General features: G+C 55.2%; 1 protein-coding gene across 8 annotated transcripts in view; it reads right to left on the minus strand.

Moving 5' to 3' along the window:
* Window positions 1–22,860, minus strand: part of LOC108640796 (myomegalin-like) — a 29,182-nt gene extending 6,322 nt beyond the window's left edge. For 2 of the 8 annotated variants that reach the window (XM_029962292.1, XM_029962289.1), the window contains exons 1-26: window positions 22,471–22,860; window positions 21,911–22,021; window positions 21,414–21,490; window positions 20,658–20,781; window positions 20,429–20,583; window positions 20,043–20,160; window positions 13,881–14,000; window positions 12,181–12,300; window positions 11,827–11,919; window positions 11,491–11,706; window positions 10,802–10,960; window positions 10,314–10,427; window positions 9,706–9,843; window positions 9,228–9,407; window positions 8,785–8,979; window positions 8,294–8,437; window positions 7,199–7,277; window positions 6,577–6,665; window positions 6,277–6,393; window positions 5,699–5,836; window positions 5,269–5,381; window positions 4,442–4,569; window positions 1,009–1,100; window positions 739–887; window positions 331–646; window positions 71–239 (exon numbers count right to left, since the gene is read on the minus strand). In XM_029962292.1, the coding sequence (XP_029818152.1) occupies window positions 71–239; window positions 331–646; window positions 739–887; window positions 1,009–1,100; window positions 4,442–4,569; window positions 5,269–5,381; window positions 5,699–5,836; window positions 6,277–6,393; window positions 6,577–6,665; window positions 7,199–7,277; window positions 8,294–8,437; window positions 8,785–8,979; window positions 9,228–9,407; window positions 9,706–9,843; window positions 10,314–10,427; window positions 10,802–10,960; window positions 11,491–11,706; window positions 11,827–11,919; window positions 12,181–12,300; window positions 13,881–14,000; window positions 20,043–20,160; window positions 20,429–20,583; window positions 20,658–20,781; window positions 21,414–21,490; window positions 21,911–22,021; window positions 22,471–22,845 (3,829 nt within the window). In that variant the 5' untranslated portion in view covers window positions 22,846–22,860. Of the gene's footprint in view, window positions 1–70; window positions 240–330; window positions 647–738; window positions 888–1,008; window positions 1,101–4,441; window positions 4,570–5,268; window positions 5,382–5,698; window positions 5,837–6,276; window positions 6,394–6,576; window positions 6,666–7,198; window positions 7,278–8,293; window positions 8,438–8,784; window positions 8,980–9,227; window positions 9,408–9,705; window positions 9,844–10,313; window positions 10,428–10,801; window positions 10,961–11,490; window positions 11,707–11,826; window positions 11,920–12,180; window positions 12,301–13,880; window positions 14,001–17,497; window positions 18,877–20,042; window positions 20,161–20,428; window positions 20,584–20,657; window positions 20,782–21,413; window positions 21,491–21,910; window positions 22,022–22,470 lie in introns of those variants that run through there. The other 6 variants (XM_029962288.1, XM_029962285.1, XM_029962291.1 and 3 more) reach the window with 5 other exon arrangements.
* Window positions 22,861–23,286: the final 426 nt, after the last annotated feature.

Consider the following 23,286-nt stretch of genomic DNA (forward strand, 5'->3'; position numbering starts at 1 on the left):
GCACAGCACAGTGCACAGGGCGTGCCAGGCTCGGCACAGACTCCCTGTCCCACCCGCGGTTTTAACTCACGGAGTAGGACGTGGTACTTCTCCAGCTGCTCGGCTTGTGCCCGCACTGTGGCCTCTGAGGCAGCAAGCTTGTCCTGCAGCTCCTGGCACTGCCTTTGGCCCTGTGCCACCTGGGAATGCAGCTCTGTGCCCAGCCCTGGCCAACCCCCACCGGGAACAGTGCCCTCCACCTGCCAGATGGGAGATGAGCTATCAGCCCCCCATTTCCACCCTCATCCCCATCTCTATCCTCATCCCCATTCTAGTCCCCTGTGCACTTACGTGGCTCCCGTCCCCTCCACCCGGGCTTCCAGGGCAGGGTCTCTTGGGCATGTCATCCTGGGATCGTGCCTCCAGTGCTGGGCGTTTGGTGGGCACAGTTCCCCTCTCTGCTGGGACCCCCTGGCCATCCCCACTGCCTCCGGCCGGGCGGTCCCCGAGAGAACTGCGGGTCTTCCGCTGCAGCCTGTGGGTTTCAGAGGCCAGGGGGCTGCCCAGCCCAGCCTCCTCCTGCTCCCCGCCCTCCAGCAGCGATGTGGCTTCACCCATCCGCTCCTTCAGCTCCGCATTTTCCAGGCACAGGCTCAGCATCGCCTTCCTAGGGGCACAAAGCACTGTGAAGGGCAGGCAGAGGCTGGGATGCAGGGTGTCCCCTCCAGCCACTGCCACCCAGAGTCACGGAGTTCTTGCCTGATGTGGGAGACAGAGGAGAAGCCGGCTTCCTCTAGCTGTGCCTTCAGCTCCCGCAGCTCCTCTTCAGCTCGCAGCTCCCGCTCTGGCACGGTGGGCGCTGTTCTCCTTTCGGTGCTCCCACTTTCCTTAAGGGCCCGGGGGCTGCTCTAGAGGGACAAAGACAGAGGGTGATGGGGGCGTTTCCAAAGGGGCTAGGACACAGTTTGGCAGTGGTGCAGTGCCCAATTCTGCCACCCCTGTTCCCAGTGTCGCGCTGCCCTGACTCACGTGCTGGGTTGCCACGCCACGGGTTGTCTCCTCCTTCATGCCGTCGGTGAAGTTGGTGCTGGCAACGTTGGCATCTGTGCCTGCAGCCTGACCTAGGGGACAGCACAGCACAAGGCACTCAGAGGATTGGCACTGGCAGCACTGCCTCTGCACTCTCCTCCCTAGTGATGCCCATGGCCACTGTGGGCAGCCCCGGGGCAGGTGACTGCTTCATACACACCTGGTGCTCCAGCAGGACCGAGGTTTCCCTACTGTCCCTGTGCCCTTCCATCCCCTCTCTGCATGCTGGAGTTCCAACCCAGCATTCTGTGCTGGCCCATCAGTGAGGGAGGGGACAGCACCCCAGCACTGGTATGTGCCCCATCCACATCTCTGCCTTCTCACCACCCTGTGCTTGCTGCCCTGACAGACGTGCACACACACCACCCACTCTGCAGCCACTTCACAAGACACAGCAGCAGCAGCAGCATGAGTTTGGTCAGGGAGCCTTATTGGTACTGCCTCAGCCTGGTGTTGGGGGCCTGACTGCCCAGGCAGAGGTAGCTTGGGAGGTACTATCAGCCACCCTCCCCCCATTGCCCAAGCCCTGCTGTCCGGCATGGTCTTGGGCTCTTTCAAAGTCCTGCACTGGCTTTGCAGAGGTAAAGGGACACTTGTGTCCCATACCACAGTGCCTGGGGGCTTTGGGCTGAGCTGAGGTTATGCTTTTCTTGCTTGCACACAGCTCTGCTCCTGGGCCCTTGATGCAAAACCCTGGGTGAGGACTTACAGTGCCTGCCTAGGCAGCTGGGACATGGGTGTACCCCCAATCCCTCTTCCTCCCAGGGAGACGAGTGCTTGGACAGGGCCCCAGACTTTCCCCTGGGGCTGTGCAGGGTCAGGTCTCACAGCTGCCTTTGTACCAAAGGAGAGGCAGCTGCTTTGCCTGTGGCCAAATCCATCACCATTAGGTCTGGAGCTCCTGGGTAAGGCTGAACACAGAGCAGGGGATAACAGAGAAATCGCAGCAGGAGAGATGCCAAGCATGGCTGGTGAAGGGGAAGCCAGCAAGGAAGCACGTGGCTCTCAGGAGGAATAGCTAAGGACCAGCCAGGAGCATGCCTTGCAGCAGGGCAGGCGTTTGCACAGCACACCATCCACAGCACTTGTGACACACTCAGGAGACACACTCATGACAAGCAACTACCATGAGGCTGCAAAAACCCTCAGCCAGGTGCCAAACCATGCAGGAGGATAGTTCAGTGCCTGCAGGGCCTGAAGGGTAAGGGGATGCAGACCATCAGCTGCAGCCTTTGCTGGGGGGCTGAGGGCCACATGGCTCTCAAGGTGGGTCACTGTGGCTGAAGGAGCAGAGCAGGGTGGCGCACAGCCAGCACAGCTGCTCTGGGCACACGGGAGAATCAGCTCTTATGCCAGGGCACAGCATCCCACTTTTCACCCTCACCCACAGCTCCCAGTGCTCCAGGACCAGAGAGAAAAAGGGAGCACAAATCTCAAGGAAAAACAAACCAACCAACCCCAGGGGAAGAAGAGGAATCTGGTAGTGGGGGAGCAGAGAAGTGCGTACACAGGGCAGCTGTGCCCAGGCTGCTGTTCACCAAGTGCTTGAACCCTCCATGGCAGCAGGAGCACACCAGGCTGCTCAGGTCTCTGTGTGCCACCAGCACAGGAGACAAGAGATGCAACCCCAGCACTACTTTTCCACAGACTTCTCTGTCTTTTACCCCAGCCTGAAGGCACAGAGAATTAGTTACATGGCTTGCAAATTGCATATGGCCCACAAGCACGGGACACCCAGGTGCACCAGCTGCATGGGAGCCTTCACACTGCTGTGAACAATGGAAGAGAAGCAAGGTCCACAGGAAAGTTGAGAGAGGAAGGATAGATCTCCACCAAGAGCTATGAGACAGCACAAAGAACTGCTGACAGGAGGCCAGCTCGGCATCAGTGCTAGGATAGGGGAAGGAAGGCAGAAAGGTAAGGACAGGGACACAAAGGCTCCTACAAAGCAAGAAGCAGAAGGATAAAGAGAAGATGGTGCTACACAGAGAAGTGAGAGGAAGGGAATGAGATGAAACAGAAGAAAGGAAAAGCTAACCAAACCCAGAGCTGCCCAGTAGCCTCCAGCTGTGCCCCTTCTGGCCATATGGGAACCACTGAGGTCACCACACAACCGAGTGCTGACCCAGAGGGGCAGTCCTGACCTGCTGGGAGAGTTGTGCTGCATCCCAGCCCCATCTGAGACAGGAAGAGGAGCTCTCAGCAGGGGCAAAAGGAACAGGACAGCTGGTGCCCTGTGAAGCAGTCACAAGCAGCCATGCAGCAGGGCAGTCACAGGTCCGGGTGTGCAGCACAGTTCAGCCCAGTTCAGCCTCCCCAGCAAGTAGAAACAGATGCTCAGAGGTGCAAAATTTGCTCCTGCCACTTTGGAAAGTGATTATGGGACAAGAGATCCATAGCCTGCCATGTGTGGGAAGCACTGATGATTGGAAAGCTGTTGCTGCTGTTTTTCAGCTCTCCTGCCAGCCTCCACACTCCTGGAGGAGCTGAAAGAGACCTTGGAAAAGGTATGCAGTGGTACCAAGTGAGACAGCCCCCAGCAATGCAGAAATAGGGTCCTGTCCAACAGCCCAGGGGGTGCGTGGAGCCTGTAAACAAGATGTGGATGTACAAGTGAGGGAGCAGACCCAGCCCAGGTGCTGTCTCAGTCACACCAAACCATCTGTCAAAAAGAGGAGGAAATTCCCTCTTGAAGACTCACAAGCTAGGCTGAGACAATTAGGGAAAAAAAAACCATTCAGTAAAATCATCAATACTGGAGTAGGATTTGGTTTAAGCATAAACTGAATCGCTGGTTCTACACTCAAGTCTTGTGTAAGAGGCCCAGCCAAGTGTCACCAGGTCTTGAATTCTCTGTCTCTGGAACCCACTTTTCCATATACACTGTCTCCCTTTGGGCCAACCACCATCAACCCAAGAGGTGGATGTCACTGGTTTAAGAAAATGGTAAGGGAATACAAAAACTCACACTCATGCACTTGGGAGATGACAGAAAACATCTGGTGTTTCCTTCAGAGATAGGGAATCTTTATTTGGCCCATGGGGGTGGGAGGAGAAGGGAGATAGAGGGAAATCAACTAAAATGGAATGATTTGAATGTGCAAATACATCAGTGGCCACCAGGGTAGGTCAGACAGGAACGTACACGAGACACGGGTGGATTGCACTGATCGCCGTTTCCGAAGCAGCTCAAAAATAAAACAAAAAAGCCCTGCACCAGTTCTACTGTACCATTACTAAGAACCAAAGCAACCCTCCCAGAGTCAGTGAGACAGGCTCGCTCGGTTAGTGAACCGTTTCCGTGGCAGGCGGGTGAGCGCCAGTGCTCAGAAGGCATGCTGGGGTAGGACTCTCACACGCTCCTGTTCCCCACCTCCTATGGCGCCCTGTGTCTCCAGCCTGCTCAAACATTCCAAGCTTCTTCCAAGAGCTTCTTCCAGCTGTCCCCGGAGCTCGTGGACCCCTTCCAGCTCCACCTGCAGAGCGTGGTCTCTCGCAGCGCTAAGCGGACACGCCGCACAGAACGGAAGAGGGTTAGACAGGCTGCAGCAAGCACACACCAAACCGGCCCCTCCATCCACACTGACGTTGACTCCAGGCAGCTCAGCCACCTCCCGCCTCACCTCTAACCTCCCCAGAGCACAGCCATCCCCAAAAAAGGCTCCAGACCATGCTGGGGGACTCAGACTCACAGCTGTTCTTCAGTGCTAACCCAAGCACTCCACTTATGTGCTCTCTTGCTATCAGGTAGCTCAAATATCCCAGAGGCTGCAGCCTCATGAAGGGCACGGGATTACTGCAGGGGACAGACAACCGCCTGGATAAGCACCTAGATAGATCCTTATCAACCCAACAGCTGGTTGGGAATTTGACAGCAGTCTCTGAAAGGTGGCCAAAGTGTGGGTGGGAAACTGAGCTGGGAAGGGATAAGTCAGGGAACAGAGATGGAAATCCCATGGCAATGGGGGGGAGTTTAGGGAGCATTTAAAGCTGGCCACCACAGCGTCTTGAAGGGAAAAAGCCTAAAACTTCAACTCCCCAAAAAACATTGGGCTGATGTTTTGCCTCAACTCCCTCTTTCCCCACTGAAGGCTCTCAGACTTGCAGAACAACCACTGCTTCAGGGATTGCCCCAATGGACCACCCATGCCTGTCCTGGCAGTGAAGGGCAGCACAGAGCCAAGGCACACACTCACTTACCTGTCTGGGTGTGTGTGAAACTTCACCAGGCTGCCATAGAGTTGCCTCTCTGCCTGGAGAGCCTCATTTAACCGATTCCTCTCAGCGATCAGCCCTTCCAGCATCAGTAGCAACTGATTGGAGAGAAGAGACAACATGCAGCACTTACAAACCAGACAGAAATCAAAGGAGACATTCGGCCATCCCCGAGAAACTGGGGCTTCCCCCTTCCTCTCTTGCTCGAGTCCAAATTGATCCATGACATCCCTGGACTCCCAGAAGACTCTGCCCTTTGGACAAGTGCTAAAGGGAACCAATCCTCTCCATCACACACAGTCAGCTTCCAAGAACAAGCACATCTTGGCACATCAAGAGGCTGAAAACAAAGCCTCACAACGGAGCACCAGCAGAAATATAAACACATTCAAGCTTGCCCCACATGGCACGCTACCTGCTGCCTTCTGTTTCCAGCAGCCTCTTGTCCTTGTGATTCTGCCATGGCCACCTTCTCCCGAAGCACCAGCACTTCTTGTGTCAGCCTTTCCATGGCTGGAATTTCTTCAGGATCCACCAGCTGCATCTGCAGATCCTGAAAATCAACAAGCAGCAGGAGAGCTCAGTGAAGAAGGGATCAATAACAAAGACAGCTGGACCTTCGTAAACCTCCCTGGAATGCAACTGCCAAAAGTTTCAAATGTTTGGAAAGATCCAGGTCTCCTAAGAAAAAAAATGCCAGAGCACCCAGTGGATTAGGCACAGACCACAGCCTGCAGCAAGAACTGAGAAGGGACACCACGCACTCTGATTAAAGGGCTCTCAAAGGAGGGTGTTTGGTACACAAGGAGCAAAAAGCCAAGTGACAACACTCCGGGGGTTTGTGGCCTTTACCTTCTGGCCAAAGTACCACAGAGAGCTTTAGGCAAACCATCCACAGCCAGCCAGCCATGCTGTTCTGAGGATGGGGGGAAAGAAGAGACTCCTCTGCAGCCTTTGCAGGTGGAACTGATCCACCATGGCGCAGTATCTCACCTTGATGAGGTCCTCTTTGATCTGGATGGTTCTGGTCAGGGACTCTATATCCGAGGCCTGCACCTGCAGCTCTTCCTCCTGTGTGGCCACGACAGACTGCAGAGCAGTGAGCTCCCGCTACAGAGGGAAGAGAAGCCCGTGAGAGACTTCAGAGAGCCAACATCCCCCTGCAAGCTACTGCCCCATTTCTCTCACTGGGGGTATCCTCACAATAGTGGGGTCCAAAACCTCAAGTGAGAGGCAGCCCAAAGGTCTCCTGCAAGCAAGGGAGATCAAGCACAGGCTTCATCATAAGCTCACCCTGCTTTCCCTCTCTTTCTTCGCCATTAGCTCCAGCTCCTCTTTGGCATTAACGAGATCCTTCTCCAGCTCTGCTGCTGACATTGTAACTGCAAAGACAGCTTGGTTGCAGGGATACTGCATGCCAATTCAAACCCCAGTATGATGACACAGAATCCTTCTTTGGAAAGACAGGGCCCCAGTGCTCCCCATTGTCCCTTAGTAAATATCCTTCTTCTCTGCTTAATATTTGAACAGCAGCCCAAAGCAACAGCAACATCCCAGGCCTGCTGTTCTACCCCAGACAAATTTCAGGTGTCCTGGTCCCAAGGCAAAACCCAAACCCTGGTCCCAGGCAAAACACAAACTTGTCTCAGCTCAGCCTGAAACAAAGTCAAAACCTTTCCACTGGACAGTATCAGATCTTGAATAGAAGTACCTCACCTCAAATCCAACACCAGCCTCTTTTTCCCTACTCCCACCCTCAGACATCACCCTAAAGAGAAGCACAACTTTATTTCACAATATTCACTCTTGTTCGAAGCTCTTTACTCTTTCACAGTTTCATGTGAGCACGTTTTCCCCACAGCAGAAAGCCCTGGTCATGTTTGGGGACCTCAAAAGAAGTTGTCACCACACTCACCTCCCTCAGCCCCGCAGCTGCTGTCCCCCTGTGAGGGTCTGGCAATGGCTGTAGCTCCAGAAGCTATTTCCAGTATTTCCTGAAAACACAAAAGCCTCCAGGTTTGCACCTTTATGGGGAACGTGCAGCTTCCCCAGAGCTCCAGGATTGCAGCAAAGCTGCTGGCTGCTCTTTTGACACCTCTGAAATGTGAGAAACCAACGAAAGGGATCTCGCCAGGCAGCAGGGAGAAGTGAATTGCACCCAGAAGTCGTGTGTGGGCAACAGGGCACTGGCCTTGCTTTATGTGGCACTGGAGTTTGCTGGTAGTGTCTTCACAGTAAGGATTAAGCAGGTTTCATGCAACTGCAGCAACCCGTCCTTCAACTGAGACTCTACAAAGACCTACATTTCCATCTAAGATGTGGCCCAGAAGGACCATGCAGGAAAGAAAACACAGAGCTTGGCCCATATACACATCCCTGGAAGTCTGTAGAGCTCACTGATCCTGGGAATAGAAACCTGTTTACAGCTGCTTAAAAACATTCAACATGTCAGCTCACCAATAAACCACTGACAGCTGCTCAAGTAGGAGCGTGGCATTTGTAGCCTCGGAGTTGTGTTCAGCCTCAAAGGGGGTTTTAGCAAAGCTGCTTTAAAAATACCAACTCCAATTGTGGAAGAGACAGCAAACAGCCAGCAGGCTCTGCCAAGAATTAGTGTGACCTAAAATTAGCTCTCTTGTCCCCTCCAGAATGTGACAATGTCAGGGAGGAGATTACAATACAGCAAAGCAGTCCAGCCCAAGGAAGGACTGGGTCAATGCTGAAAGGTCAGAGGGTGGATGTCTTTCATACTTTTATGTGCCCTGTGGACCCAAATGCTGCCTGATCAAAACAAAGAGACACTGAGTGACACAGGCTGGTGAAATCAAGATCAGAACATCCAGGCAGCATTTCTGACCCTCAGTTTCATCTCTTCCTCCTATAGGAAGTCTCTTCCCTAATCCCACTTTCATTTCTATCATTCTCTGTGGTACTCCTCTCTCTCCCATTTTTCTGTGGCAAACAGTTCTCTCTGGAGCCCTGAGGCCACAGGCAGTTGCATGATTCTTACTTGTATGGGCTGTTTGTGCTGCTTCAACAGCCTGGCACCAGCCAAGTGGGTCCCGAAAGGCTCCTTCCCCAACATGTGCTGGCGCAGCAGTTGCAGCTCACAGCTCCTTTCAGCCAAAGCCTGTGCCATCTTCTCAGCAGCCACCTGGTTGAGGGGGAAAAATAGGGGAAGGAAGGGCCATGACCAGGAGTAGGATCCCTGTCCCTCTTCTTCTTCAGAGACTAAGGGAAACCATCTCAATATTTCTCTCTCACTTGAGACTCAAAGTGCTCTGCAAACCAGCCTGGCAGCTACTGCTCCTGGCCACTCACAGCCACTCCAGTGCAGCCTCCCACCCTACTCACCAGACAGCCTCAGCGAGGCTCGGCCTCTTTATCTACAGAGGAACAAGCTCCTTCATTTCTCTCATCCCATCTGGGAGCTTCTCTTTGCTTAACAAGAGGCAGAGCCACCCACCCCAGCCTCCCACTGTGGCCCTGCACACAACTCACTCTGCTCTGCTGCTCTTTGGTGCTCATGGCCTGCAGCAGCTCCCGGATTTCGGCATCGTGCTCCATGGTCTGACGGTTTCGGTCGCTGAGGAGATCCTGCAGCATCTTCTCCTTGTGCTGGAGACGCAAGCACAGCTCCTCTGCTACCTCACTCTGCCCTGGGCCCAGCTTGCACAGTAGAGTTGCTGTAAGCTCCTGACAAGGGGGAGAAAGGGAGAGACATTGCTACCATCCAATTGAAACTTCCTCAAGGACAAACAGCTCTTCTGCCGGGGTGTAGCTGAGAGAGCAGTGTCTCAGCAGGCACAGGTATGTACAGGTGCCAAAAGCAGACAGCTTCCAAAGCACTGTGCACAGCTGCAGGTGAGGCAGGCAGCCAGCAGGTTCTGGTCTGGGACCACTCTCTCTACCAACAAACTCAGGAAGCCAAGCTAAGGCCTTACCTCCACCTCCTTATTCCTGTCATGCAGGCAGGTTTGCAGCTGCTGGATGATCCCTTCCTGCTCCTTCTGCCTGCTGCAAGATTTGGCATCAATCTCCTCCTTGAGCCAGCGGAGGTTCTGACAGGTTGCTGAGACCTGCTCCAGTTCCAGGGTTTTGGCTTTCAGGAGGCTCTCCAGGCTCTGAGGACCACAACAGAAGCAGCTCAATCAGGGACACAGACTTAATCTTGAATTAAGCAGAACTGGAAATACCAGTCTCAACTGCTAAAAGAGTCACACAGATTCACCCATCTGCTCCTGGTGCCTTCTACACCCAGAAACAGGAGTGACCCAGGAACGTGCCCCACACACAGGGCCAGAGGAAGGCCAACACCTGCTGATGCTCTCCCCGGCAACAACCAGAGCATTCCCAGGAAGGTCTGTCTAGCAGCACCCCACAGCCAGGCTGGACTCTGCACACCCAGGAACAAGCACTCACATGAATGGTGGCCTCGTTGCTGGAGAGGACACTGCGCAGTCTTTCCAGGTCACTTCCACGCTCCCGTATTGAGAGACGGAGCTGTTGCAGCTCTTGCTCCTTCTTCTCCAGGGCACAGAACTTCTCGTCTACTGCTCGCTATGTGAGAGGGGGGGATTGCTTAGAATGGGGCAGTAGGGCTCTGAAGCCACCACTCCCCGTGTGGGTGTGAGATCCTGGATCCAAATCTCACTGAATTTTTTATATGGGTCGGAACCAACTCACTGTGTGTGTGTGTGTGTGTGTGTGTGTGCATGTGGAGAAGGGCTGGGCCTAGACCTGCAGGAACATGGTAAGGCCTGCACATAAGGCCTGTGCTGAGGGCACATGGCAAAGCCAGAAGGCAAGGCCTGCTGCCCGTGCAGAGCACATGGCAGAGCTGAAGGCCCCGCTCTGGGCAGTTTACAGCTTAATCCAGAATGCAAGAGTGGGGGACCTCGGCTCTTCCTTCCCAGAGGGCTCCTCTGGAAGGCTGAGCCATGAAGAGCATGTAGAAGATATGGTCACCCCTGGGGCCCAAAGGGTGAGCCTCAGGGACAACCAAGACATCGCCTACAATATGTGCTCACCTCCAGAGCAGCATCCCTGTCGCTGACTCGCTGCTGCAGCTTCTCCAACATGGCAGTCATGGCTGCAGGGCTCTTTTCCAAGCTTCGCTGGCATTGCAGAAGCTCCCTTGATTCCTAGAGATCACACACACACACCACCAGTACAACTGTCAGTACAGAAACACCCCTGAAGGAAGCACAGGAGAATCAGAGATAATCATCTCCTTACTCTATGCTTACTTTACTCTCCACATCAAAGGGTGGTAGAGTCCCAGCAGCTGGGACTGGCTTACTAGCACCTGCCAGGGCTCACCAGGCATTGCTGTGGGCTGAGGCACTTGGATACCTGGGCTTTATTCCTTATCTAGGGAGCCCAAAAGCCTCTCTTTCCTTTCCTTCTTTAAAGGGCATGCATGAAAGCTATAGACAGACTTTTGCATGGCCAAGTACCAAAGGAAGAGCAGAGAACCCAATTAATTACGCTCAACTCCAGTCTTTCTGCATCTCACCTGCAGAAGCTGCTCCTTGTGAGCCAGTTGCTGACTCAAACGTTGCACTCTCTGCTCCTGGGCCTGCAGCTCACGGCATTTCTCCCACTCCACAGTCTGGAGCTGCTGAGCCTTGTCCTGCAGCTCTGCCTGCAGCTGTAGTACCACAGCACGCAGCTCCTGAGAGGAAAAAGTACATATCTTGGAATTCAGTCCTCAACACACCTGTAAACCGCAGGCCAGTTTGAGAAAGCCAAGCGCAGCAAGGACTGTGAGCACAGCCAAAAGTCTTCTGCAACACTACAACTTTCACATCTCCAAACACACTTCTATGTCATGAAGTTTATATTTATCTCATTTTACAGGGTACACATCCATCTAAACCCCTTGCTCTGGCCACAGGCAGAGCTTTAGTCAACCACAGCTAAGCAGCACAACAGGGAACATTAACTTTGTAACATTGCGAAAAGAGATGGGACACTTGCACCAGCCAAAGACATACAGGTGACAACATATACACTCATCAAGCGCCTTTGCTGATTCTAAATCCTCAGATATGAGGGTAAGAAAGCTAGAGAGTTCTCCCTCCCACATGTGACAAGGGGTTAGGCGAGTGTGCCCAGACCGGCTTAGGCAGAAATGATGAATAGAGTGGGAGTATTGACTACATCAGTGCTTCTTAAGTTATTTAAACCCAGGCTAAGTCATACCTGGTTGTGTTTCCTGGTTGCCTCTTTCTGCTGCTCTTCCTCATGCACTGTGGTCTCCAGGAGCTGGGTGGCTCTCCTGGCTTCAGCCAGTTGATGCTCTTTCTGGCGCTGAGCTCTCTTCAGTTTCTGCACTTCCAGCTTGGTGCAGAAAAGCGTGTTCTGAAGATCGAGCGGTGACATTTGCTGCTCCTGGGATGACAGCAGGCTCTCGGACACCTGGCAAAAAAAAAACAGGGACCAGAGAAACTCAAAAGATACTCTTCACATGGGGGATTTAAGAATCAGGATCCCTGCAGAATGAAACCTGATGTGTTTTGGGGCTTTCCGGGGACATACCTGCAACTGCCCCAGACGGCTTCTGTGTAACATGTCCCGCAGCTTGGCCATGGTCTCGTTCTGCCCTTCGATGATACGGTACAGCTCTTCTGTCTATGAGTCAGAGCACAGGAAGCCCAGTCATGGGCTAATGAAGCATGAACTCTCCCACCCCAAGGAGATTAGGTTAACCCTAACCCTCCGGCCTGGATTACGACACACGTTAGCATCACATGAAAGAGCTTTGCAAGAAATAATTTACTGAGATCCAGGGTGCCAAGCACTGGCTTAAGCATTTCTTTTCAGCCACTGCCTACAGGGCCAGCACGCTGCCCTCTTTCAGCGAGCACCACCTTTCCCACCCAAAAATATTACCTTATTCTCTTTGCTCTTCAGGGCCTCATTCAGACTCTGGATTGTACGATCTTGCCTCTGTGATGTTTCTTGGACAGACTTTAATTCGAAATTCAGTTCATTCAGCTTTTCCTGTAACAACTGAAGACAGAAATAGCTTGGGTTTGTTTGATCCTGCCTAATACTCTCTATAAACACCCTTAAGACTCCCTCCACTCCTTACTCCATACGGCCCTGGTGTTGACCAGATCAAGGTAAACGTGGCTCCCTCTAGAGTTTGTAAACACTGCTGGAGGTGGGAGGAGACCAGTGAGTAAACACAAAGCCCTCAGTGCCTCCACAGGCCTTAATCCAGTGGTTCTGGTCCCTCCAAAGCAGCCCTCACCTGCAGGGTGGAGGTTTCAGGCTTAGGTTCACATATCACACTGCGTCCCACATACCCCAGCAGAGTGTTGCTCAGGCTGCCCAGCAGCCTTCCCAATTTCTATCATTTATTTCTCTTTCCTTGAAAGAAAAAGAGGCTGCTTCAGCCCAAAAACCTCCCAAAAATCTGAAAGAAAAATATTAATGTGAAGAAGCTACACATTCACTGATCCAATCAGTGGTTTATTTAGCATCAAGTTCTGGCTTCAGCACAACAGAGCCTAGCCAGTTCTGCCAACCAGGGTGCCAACAGCACGGCTGCGAAGCAAAGGGGAACCTCTCACTAAATTACTGGTTTACAACCTGAGAAACTCTTGCCTTTAACATTCTCACACCAAGGACACTGCCACCCACTCTGACAGTTTCAGGACAGTTTGCTGCTTTCACCACAACGTTCATGATGTAGAACACACGTGCGGTTACACAAGTGCTTGTTAACATTTCTAAACGTGCTGCCTGTTGGCATTCTTAATGTTGGATGATACCCCTCCTGTAACAACTTACTCAAGCCTCAGTAAGCACCAAGGTGGTGCTGTCACATAATTGCGTCTTGTTGCTCATTAGTTTACACACCTGTCCTGTTATCTCTTCTCTAGGAGACACTCCCCTTAAACTGTTTAAACACAACTACATTTACTGGGCCTTGGGTCTCTATTTCCAATCGACCTTTGAGGTCCAGGCAGCTCCAACACCTTATGGTTGTCCCCACATTTAAATACATATCCCAACCAGATTTTTTTTTCCCATTTTCCCAGTGGGTATAATTTACCTTAAGAGTTCAAGAGCATAATTACGAAGATATACCCCTCCCAACATGTGTTAAAGTTGATGTGCCTCAAGAGAACTCAGATACATGTTTCTTTCAAAAGGAAGTATTTAAATTGATATGAAAACAGGACCCCCTCTGTGCTGATCTCCCTTACTGCTTGAAAAAAGAAGGCAGCCTCTACCCCTTCTCTCCTGCATCAGGTTCAGCCCATGCAAATCCAAGAGGTAGGGAAATAACCCTGTGCATCTCTGCTTCATCAGTTCCTGGAAGGCTCACCAGGCAAGTGGAAAGTTCTTCCAAAACAATGATTTGCAAAAATAAATATGGAAAATCTACGCAGCTCAGCTACAGAAAAAAAGTAAATGATTTTAAGCTGGCAGACAAGCACTGAAAATCACACGTCAGCACACATCCTTGCTGGAAGGGAGGTGCAGGTGGCTGCCTCCAGCCAGGCTAGGAGGCACCCTCCCTCCAGTGCTAACCACACCAGACTGACTAGGCACTGAATGTGCTGCTCATGAAGAAATACCTTGTTGGCAGCTTCAGACTGCTGGATTTTACCCTGCAGCTCTGCAGCATGCAGATCGGACACGTGCTCCCCTGCTGCAGGGTCACCTGGAGCTGGCTGCTGATGTTCATCCTGCAAATTCTGAAAATGAAAAAATAATTTAAAAATGAAAGAATGGCTCAACTCTTGCACTGGCTTCTTCTATTCAGCTGTCAGCCCTCATACACCTTGCAGCAAGGGGTTAAGCATGCCCCCTTGTGCTTTTCCAGCTGTCTGTGATACATTCTCCTGCCTGTGTCTCCCTTCACCTGGGAGGCAGACTGGCACCTGGCAGCTCTCTGCTTGACCTGCCAGAAGTGCCCTGCTGCCCCGAGGCTGTGGTTGGGCTCCCTGTCTCTCCTCACTCCTGTACCAGGAACCCAGCAGCTTGTTTGGCTCTGACCACTGCAGGCGGATGATGGATCTCGACCCCACACCCAAGCCACATCCCTGAAACCTCCTCTCCTTCCCATGTGCCCTGTTGGTTTAAAAAAGCTTCAAAACCAGCACCAAACTGGTTTCCATGCTCTGCCAAGCTTCTGTGTCTTCATCAAGCCCATAACCTTCAATCCTACCCACCAATTCCCCTCCTGCCATGATTAGCAGTCACACACACCCCCCGGCTGTGAACCCCCTCCACTCTGGACTCCTTCACAGCTCCACATGCTCCAGCATCCACACCATGTACAATTCCCTACAGCTTCTCAAGCAAATTCAGTGCCACAGCTGAGATTTTTTTTTTCATGACACATACCCATTTATTGGGAATGTAAACAGCCTACTTTGTGATGCATGGCCTGCCAGACCCGGCTGGCTGAGCACACACTAATCCCTTGTCATCCCTCCTTACTATTTCTCTGCCTCCCGCCCAGTGAGTTAACTCCTTAGGGCAGCACTCAATGGCAGCCTCCCTTCCCAGCCCTCACAGGACTCCTTCGGTACTCCTGAATATCATCGGTGACATGACACTGACTGTACTGGTGCCTGGTGTAAGTGGAAGCCCTGGCAAGCACAGGTTTGCAGTGTAGAGGCCATGGCAACCTGGTAGGGCTTTTTGGAGCACGTACAAAGCAGCACCAGCTCCAGGCAGTGCAGCACAACGAGAGCAGTCAGCTCTGATCAGCCCTGCCAGGGTGAATCCTCATCTTCAGCAGCCAGAGCAATGTGCCGTCTCTGGGAAAGCCAGGCAGCACAGGGAAGCTCCCCCAGGTCTCTGCACTGCCCCTCCCACACAGGAGCTTCCATACAGAAACACTGCTTCCCTTTACCCTGATGTTAAGATTTTAGTGAAAACTTAAGACAGTCGCGGAAAAGTAATTTCAAATTTTCCCAGCCAGAAGACTTTGGATCAGACAGGGAGAGATGCCAGATTGTGTCACACAGCCCCTATTTTGAAATGAGGTTGATGAAAAGAAAACAGAGAGGAAAAAAAGCAAAGCACACATTTCCTCACAATTTGCACATTTGAAAAAAAAAAAAAAAGGCGGCAGAAAGCCTGGAAAGAGCTAAGAGCAGAGAGGGCAAAGGGAGACAGACAGAGCCAGCTCCAGAGTCCAAAGTTCCAAAGCCCAAGCTGCTTCTCTCGTGCTTCCCTGCAGCCATGTCAGGAGCAGAGCTCCCCAGCAGCATCTTACTAACAACCAGCACAGCCGCAGCAGTGCCAGCACACGCTGACCCAGACAGAACACTTCTTTAAAAAGTAATAATCACGGCATTATCCAAGCCTGCCAAGCTCAGATCTGCCCAGAACAGCGGGTAGGGGAGTGGCTGGCAGCAGGGCACTGCCTCCCTCGCTGCCAGCACGGCACCGCGGGCAGCTGCGGGAGCGCCTGACAAAGGCGCCGTTTGGTGGCACTTTCCTGGGGCTGTCGTGGGGAAAGGAAGGAATTGCTGGTTCAAGAAAACGCCCAAGAAGACAGTACCTACAAGGTCACACGCCCCGACACCAGACTGCTCAGTAAAGTTAAAGAACTGCAGTTTCCCATAGAAAGAACTGTGGTCCTATATGTCCTGGATACTCCTTTTGCATTTATGCACAGGAATCGCTGGACAGCAGAACCCGACTTTTAGAAGGAGCATCGCTTTTACAAAGAGAAAGAAAAACAATTTGTACAAGAACTATTGAGCTTACTAGCTGCATCTGCCTTCCCATTTTTGCTGTTAAAGCCATCCGAAGGATTAAGCCCTTGCCCCTTCAGCCAGAATCTGTGCCGAAGACCTGCTGCTGTCACGGCCAGAAACAGGCAGTAAAAAATCCTGCAGGATGAATTCCTGGAAAGGATGGTCAGATGGCAGAGGCCAGAGAAACTCCTCAAATGCAGTTCCCAGACGAGGATGGGCATGTGTGACACAAAGCCAAGCTGTAAACACGACACGTTGACTCTGCCACGTTCTCTGTTCAGAGAAAGCCCATTTATACACTGCAAACACATCCCATGCAGTGAAAATCAGCAGCATCGATGCCCTGGTTCACATCCTCAGCCCCTGGCTGCCAGTGCGATGCCTTTGTGCTGCAGATGAAAATTAGCGTTCCTACATTCCTCCCTACATCGTTTCTGGAGCAGGCTTTTATGGAAAAGCACATAGCTCGCGGGGAACGCCCGAGCAGATGGGGCAGCAAGCAGAGCCCGGCTAAATAGGAAGAGCAATTCAGCACTGCCACAGTTGCCATAGTAATAAACGACCACTTTTCTAATCCCCCAGGCTACCTACAGCATTAGGCAGCACTAAGGCTGCTAATGGGCTTGCAATTAGGCTGACATGGATATTCCTGAATTGAAGCTGACGGAGGCCTTCTATTCATTAAGGAAAGTGGTAAAGAAGTTACAAGTTCAGCTTTTTGACTGCACACTAATGCAGATTTCATTAAAGCCAGCAAAACGGAGGCAACCTGGAGCTAGGATTGCTGCGAAGGCAGATAACAGCAACCCAAAAGCAGGAGCTTTTGTCGCCTCTCAGCAACACCTACCGTTAATTGATGAATCTTTTCAAAGGATCAGAAAATAAACCAATTATCTGGAATACCAACCCTAAAGTCATCCTCTGGCACAAAGCCACCTGCAAGGAAAACACCTGTCCCTCAGGGCACGCGCCACTGGATGCCTGGGCGGATCTGCAAGTCAGGCAGGTCGGAGGCCTGACCTGCAGAGACAGGGCTGAAGGCAGGCGTTCCTCACACTCAGCCATTACTCAGGCACAAAGAAAACACATCTGCTGGAAAACACATGCCCAGAAGCCTAAAACATTCCCTTTGGTTGCGGATAAAAGGGACACCGACTTCTCCAAGAGAAAGCTGAAGTGAAGTTGGTGCTTTCTCAGCAGGAGAACGACAAAGAGCTTAGACCCATCTAGCAGGCTGCATTGTCAGGGAGGACCGACGGGGAGGAGGGAGGTTAATTTCCCAGAACACAGGGAGGAAACAGGCGACAGGAGAATGACAGAGAAGCAGCACACCTAAAAAGGACCGAGCTGCCTATTCTTAGCCCTGTTTCAGCGACACGTGGCTATCTGTATTATCTCAGCACAGAAGAATCCCCAGTGGGCTCAGCGTCGGACCACGAGGACGCTGCTCAATGGAACGGTAGCACCATGACCTCTACCTGTACCCGCAGCGGCATATAATCCTCACAGAGGTCATCCCACAGCTCCTGCAGTTCAGAAATCTCCAGGGAGAGACCCAAAGGAGCTCTGGAAAACGATTTTCTGTCTGTGTTCAGGATGGCAGAACCAGCACAGGCTAAGCCAGCAGAAGCACTGCCATCTGCCAAGTCACGGCTGAGCTTGGGGTGGGGCAAGCTGGACTTCACAGGAATAGGTAGCCGGCTGCCTCGGGGGCTCTGAAGGGGTTTGTAGTCCAAAGTCTTGATCAAATTGAGGGCCAACTCCAGCCTGTTCCCACTCAGTGAAGAGTTTGGGGTCATGCGGTCATCTGAGAAATCATCACATTTCCCATTCCCTTTCACCCCCTTATCTGCATCTTCCTCCTTCTGCTGCGGAGGGCTCGCCTCCACGGTGGTGTCCAGGGACTCAACAGAGGACGCAGGTGTGCCTTCCTCCATGCTCTCCCCATCCACAGCCACTCTGGAGCTGGTGGACTCGGCCGCATCACACACGGACGACTCCTCGTTGCCCATGCTGGCTGACCACCGGCTGGACAGCCCGCAAGAGATGCTCCTGGCCACCTTTCGTGGCACTTTGCAAATGGCTTCATAGTCGGCGTCGGCCACCCGCAGGGCGGCACAGCCCCGGCAGCGCCGCGGGCGGCTCCCGGCTCCCTCCGAGCCGTGGCAGCTGTGCGGCTCCAGGCTGTGCTCCTCCTGATCCGTCCAGTACTCAAACCCAGAATAAGCGAAGTCCTCCTGCAGCAGGGCAGCATACCGTGCATCAGGCAGGCTAGAAAGGTCCACAGTCCCATCCCCAGCCCTGTCTTCCGCGCTGGATTCGTCGTTGTTCCTGCGGTACATGCTGGCGATGCAGAACTTGAGGCGGTCCTTCTCCAGCAGCAGCTTCTGCAGGCGCTCGATGGAGAGCGCTTCGATGCGGGCGATGACAGTGTCGAACCTGTAGATGCGGTCCAGCATGAAGGCACACTTGCTGCAGGCGAACTCGGACCTGCCATCCCGGCACAGCTCCCTGCCCAGGACGTGGGAGAGCAGCACCTGGAGGTTCAGCTTGGCCGCCGTGTGGAAGATCCATCGCCGCTGGTTGCCGCACAGCTCCCGCGCGCAGATCCGGCAGGTCTCCTTCATCCTCCCTCCCTCCCGACCCCACCCGAACCTGCTCCTGGGGGCTCCCACCAGACCTTCCCGAGCTCAGCGCATCTCAATCCCTGAGCCCACCGGCACGTCTCACGGACGGCACCGATCCCCCCTTTTAGGGTAGGGTGAGACGCCGGGACTCCTGATGCTACAGCAACATCCCACCCTACACCGCCTCCTTTACATCTTCACAGCCACACCTGGGCTGCCCCCCCTCCTGGTGTCCCCCCGATGCTGCCCCCTCTCCTCACAGCTCGCCCCCCCGCGATGCTGCCCCCTCTCTCCTCACAGCCCCGGCCCCGGGGGCTGCTCCCTTCACAACCGGGCCTGCCCCCGCCCTGCGTAAAGCCGGTCGCCCCCGGCCCCTAGCCCCCAGGCCCGGAGGATGCTCCTGCCACGGCCGGCGCCAGTCCGGCTTTCTGGGATCAGGTTTCAAGCTGGCGGCGGGGGAACAGCCCCTCCGGGCATGCGCGCCAGCCGCGGTGCCTACCGGGATGTGTAGGCGCCACGCCCGTATGCGTATGCGCAGTGGCAGCCTGCGCCGCGCCCGGGCACACGGGCAGCGCCGGCATCGCGGACAGTGACAGCGACTGCGGCAACAGGCGACAGCGCAGGGTACAATCTCAGGACCAGTGCCCAGCCCCCAGCCCCCGTGCCAGCCTCCCCCTCCCCTTCCTACTAGCGCTTGGCTCCACTACAGGTGCCTGTCGCAGTGCCAGGTCCCCACCCCAGTGCCTTTGCCACGTCTCAATGCCAGTGGCAGTGACGGTGCCTGTCCCAGTGCCAGATCCCCACCCCAGTGCCAGCACCATGTCCCAGTCCCAGTGCCCAGCCCCAGCAGGCAGTGCCAGGTGGGCATGTCCCCACAGCACAAGGCCACCACCAGCACCTGCACAGCACCCCGTGCCACCCAGTGGGCACACACCAGGGTTCCCGGTGGGACCACCGTGTGGTGGCCCCTGGCTGCTGAGGACAGCACTGTGCCAGCAAGATGTGGCACGGCCAGAGCTGTGGGGCTGCCAGGAACATACTGCTCTGATCTCTCACAGCCCCAGAATCCTGCCTGGCATGGTGCCGGGCCGTCGGGGGTATTTTAAGACCCAGGATTTAAATGGCAGACAGGCATAGGCAGCACCGACACCCACAAAAGGACTGCACAGGCTGGTAGCCTCTCCCCTGAAAGCATGCACCGTGTCTTCCTGGACCCCCTGCTCGCTCCAGCTCCATGGCACAGCTGCGCATCACCCAGTGCTGCCAGGCTGGATGTGGCACAGCCCTGGCCACAGCCCCAGAAGAGGACAGGGATGACAACAGCCAATCGAGCCCTGGGCAGGTGTGCTTATCCCTGGGATGCCGGGCTGGGGTCTCCCCACCTTTGCCCACCTACCTGCTCCTCCATGACCTGGGGTTCCTCCAGGCGCTGCTGCAGATCCCTCTTCTCTGCTGACAGCATTTCCACGAGCTGGTTGCTGGCAGCCAGCTCTCGGGTCAGTTCTTCGATCCTCCTGAGAGGGAGGGAAGGGCAGGGGATGCTCAGGGACTGGGATGGCCCCAGGATGGTACTGGGAACAGCTGGTGGGGGTCAGTCTCTGGGGCAAATCAGAGCAGCCTCAGGGCTGTCCCCCTTCCCCATAGCCCAGCTCTCTCCCCTGGGGGTGACCTTTCCACCACACCAGATTCCTGCAGCCTTTCAGTCATGCACAGCACAAGCCCTTTGGTAGTTCCCAAGCACCAGCACATGCTGGCAGCATAGAGGACATCTTGGGCACCTACCTTTGGGCCATGGTGCTGCAGCCATCATCACTCCTGTCCTCCTCCTTTGTCCTTGCAGCTTCCTTCAGCTTCCCTGTCAGCTCCCGGCATCTCTCCGCCTCAGCTCTGGCCAGTGCCGTGGCCTGCTCGGCCTCATTCCGTGCCAGCCTGGCCTCCTGCACGGCAGCAGGGTGAGCACCCAGGCACCAGCCCCCAGCTCCTCCCAGGCTCCCACCATCCCTGGACTCACCTCCTGCAGGAGCTGGATCTTGTTCTCCAGGAGCTCATAGACGTGCTCCGACTCCCGCTGACGCTCCTCATACTGCTGCCGGAGCGCGGCCTGGCTACGGGTCGTCTGGTTCTCTGCAGCCACCCTGCCAGGCACAGCACAGCATGGCACGGCATGGTATGGTGCGGCATCTCATGTGACATGGCACGGCATGGCACGGCTTGGCACAGTATGGCACAGCATGGCCTCCCTTTGCAAAAGCCCCCACCCCAAACCAGCTGGGCTGGGTGATCTGCACCACCCCAGGTGTGCCCAGCCCAGTCCCCTCCATGCCGTGGATGCTATTTCTGCAGGATCCCCGTGAAGGACATGCTGTAAACCCCCAGCACTGCTGCTCTGGGGACACGGCTGTACTGGCAGCACCAGGTCATACTCAGACTCTGACTCATCAAAGCACTCCTCACACAATCCCAGAAACAGAGGCTCCCCGGCTGGTTGCAGTGCCCCTGCGCCCCCACCCATCGGTGCCCCACTGTGAGACACCCATGCCATGGCCCCTGGGCACATCACTGCCCTCCCCCACCAAACAGGTGCTGTCTTTTATTTTTGGCTGGCATGGAGGGTGTAAGAGGAGCCCTGTGGGTGCCCAGCCCCATTGCAAACCCCTCCAGCCCCACTGCAGGCCCCTCACTGCTCACTGCAGGCAGGGTGCAGCTAGACGACCCCCCCGGGCATCATGTCTGCTCCAGGGTGAGGGGGTGGGCCAGCCCCACTCACCATGTGTTGTCCAAGGCTGCTTGTTTCTCCTGCAGCTCCCGCTTCAGGCTCTCCACCTCCACCTTCAGCTCAATGTTCTATGGAGAGGGAAGGAGGATGCCCCCGTGCTTGCATGAACCCCCAGCCCCACTGCCCACGGGGATGCATCAGAAGTGGCACGGGAAACCCCCACCCCACCACAGGGCTTTGGGTGCTGCTGGCACGGGTGATATTTTACCCTGCTGGTGTTGGGATGGGGTGTACCCACACCATCTGTCTGCCCCCAGACTGGCACTGCCACCCACCCCGGGCACCCCATCAGACTGGGGATATCCTCCCCAACTATTTCCCCACTCCTGTCAGAGGAAGAAAGGGGCAAACTCCACCACAGCAGCTCCTCCAGCCCCAGTGCCTGATGCCCTCCCCCCGGCTGCACTCCGCTGACCCTATTCCCTCCCGGAAAAAGAGAGGGCACTGGCAGGGAAACCCCCTCATCCCTGTCCCCCACAGGCACTCACCCGCCGGTAGACATCGTCCCGGCTGTCCTCGCCCTTCTGCTGGACGCGCTCCTCCAGAAAGTAGATGCGCAGTTTGAGGCTGAAATTCTCCTTCTTGAGGTCGTTGAGGTGCTGGGACAGTGTGCGGTACCCGTTAGCCATGGCCGGCGCTCCATGGGGCGGGCATCCCGGCACCCCTCACATGGCGCCGCCGGGGACACAGCCCAGGGTCCCTGCCCGCCCGCAGCTCCCGTCGCTGGCCCCGCTGCTCTCCCTTCCCTCTTTTTTTTTCGCCTCCCAGAGCTATTTGAGGAATCGCTGGAGCGGGGACAGCGAGTGGTGAAACCCGAGCCCCGGAGGCCCCCACGCGCCACAGCCGGGAGGGCGGTGAGGGGGAACGTGGCGCCCGGGGGGGCTGAGCCCCCTCTCCCCCTGCCACCACCACCTGCCCCGCGTCCCCCTCCTGCGCTCCACACCCCACTGGTGTGCCCAGGGGATCCGGCACGTATTCTACAAGCACCCGACAGTGCTGGAAGGGTCCTGGCAGTGTCACGGAGGTTCCTGGCACCCCGCGGTCTCACCTGCTCAAAGTCCCGCAGGGTCTGTGTCTGGGCGAGGGGACCCATCTCCAGATCCCGGAGGAGACACGTTTGCACCAAGGAACCAGGCTGGGGCTGAGCATTCAGGGGGCCACGGGACCCCCCTGGCTCAGCTGGCACAGGGTCCTCGTCAGCTTCACCCCATGACTCGTCTTGGGAAGCTGGGAGGGAGTGAAGGCGAGCAGCGCTCAGATGAGCAAAGTGGCTGCTCCACACACGGCCTGCCTCCGGGATGTCACCAGGAGAGACACGGGGATGCCTCGGGGACCAGAGAGCCACTGGCTCATCCCCCTTGGCAGGGCACGGGAACAGGGCATGCAGGGTACCAGGAGACTGTGGGGATGCCTTACCCTCCATGCAGCTGGCTCCAGGGAGCACGGCTGGCACGTCGCTGTTGCAGGGATCCCTGCGGAGAGGAGCGCACGGCCGTGTGACACACGGCACTGGGGGTCCTGCCTCTGGGACCCCCCACGTACCACCCAGCACTGTGCCAGAGGGGCCAGGGAGGGCACACGGGTGTCCGTGTACACGTGGGGGTGCACGTGTGTGTTCCCACCGGGACCAGCCGGGCAGCAGCTCTAAGTGCAAAGACACGAGGCCCTGGGGGCTGTGCAGATGGCCATGTCCCCTTAACAGCACTTTAACTCCATTAGCAGCCCTGGCAGGGACATCTGAGCCCCTGCAGCAGCCCCCCACGGCCCCTGGGAGGGGGTCTGGGTGCATGAGGCAGGGCTGGCCCTGGCTGCTCTCCGAGGGGCCCTGTGCCTCCGTGCTATCACGGCTTACCAGCTCCCCACT

The sequence above is a fragment of the Manacus vitellinus genome, unplaced genomic scaffold (assembly GCF_001715985.3).
Source record: "Manacus vitellinus isolate BGI_N305 unplaced genomic scaffold, ASM171598v3 scaffold_44_pilon, whole genome shotgun sequence".
NCBI lineage: Eukaryota > Metazoa > Chordata > Aves > Passeriformes > Pipridae > Manacus > Manacus vitellinus.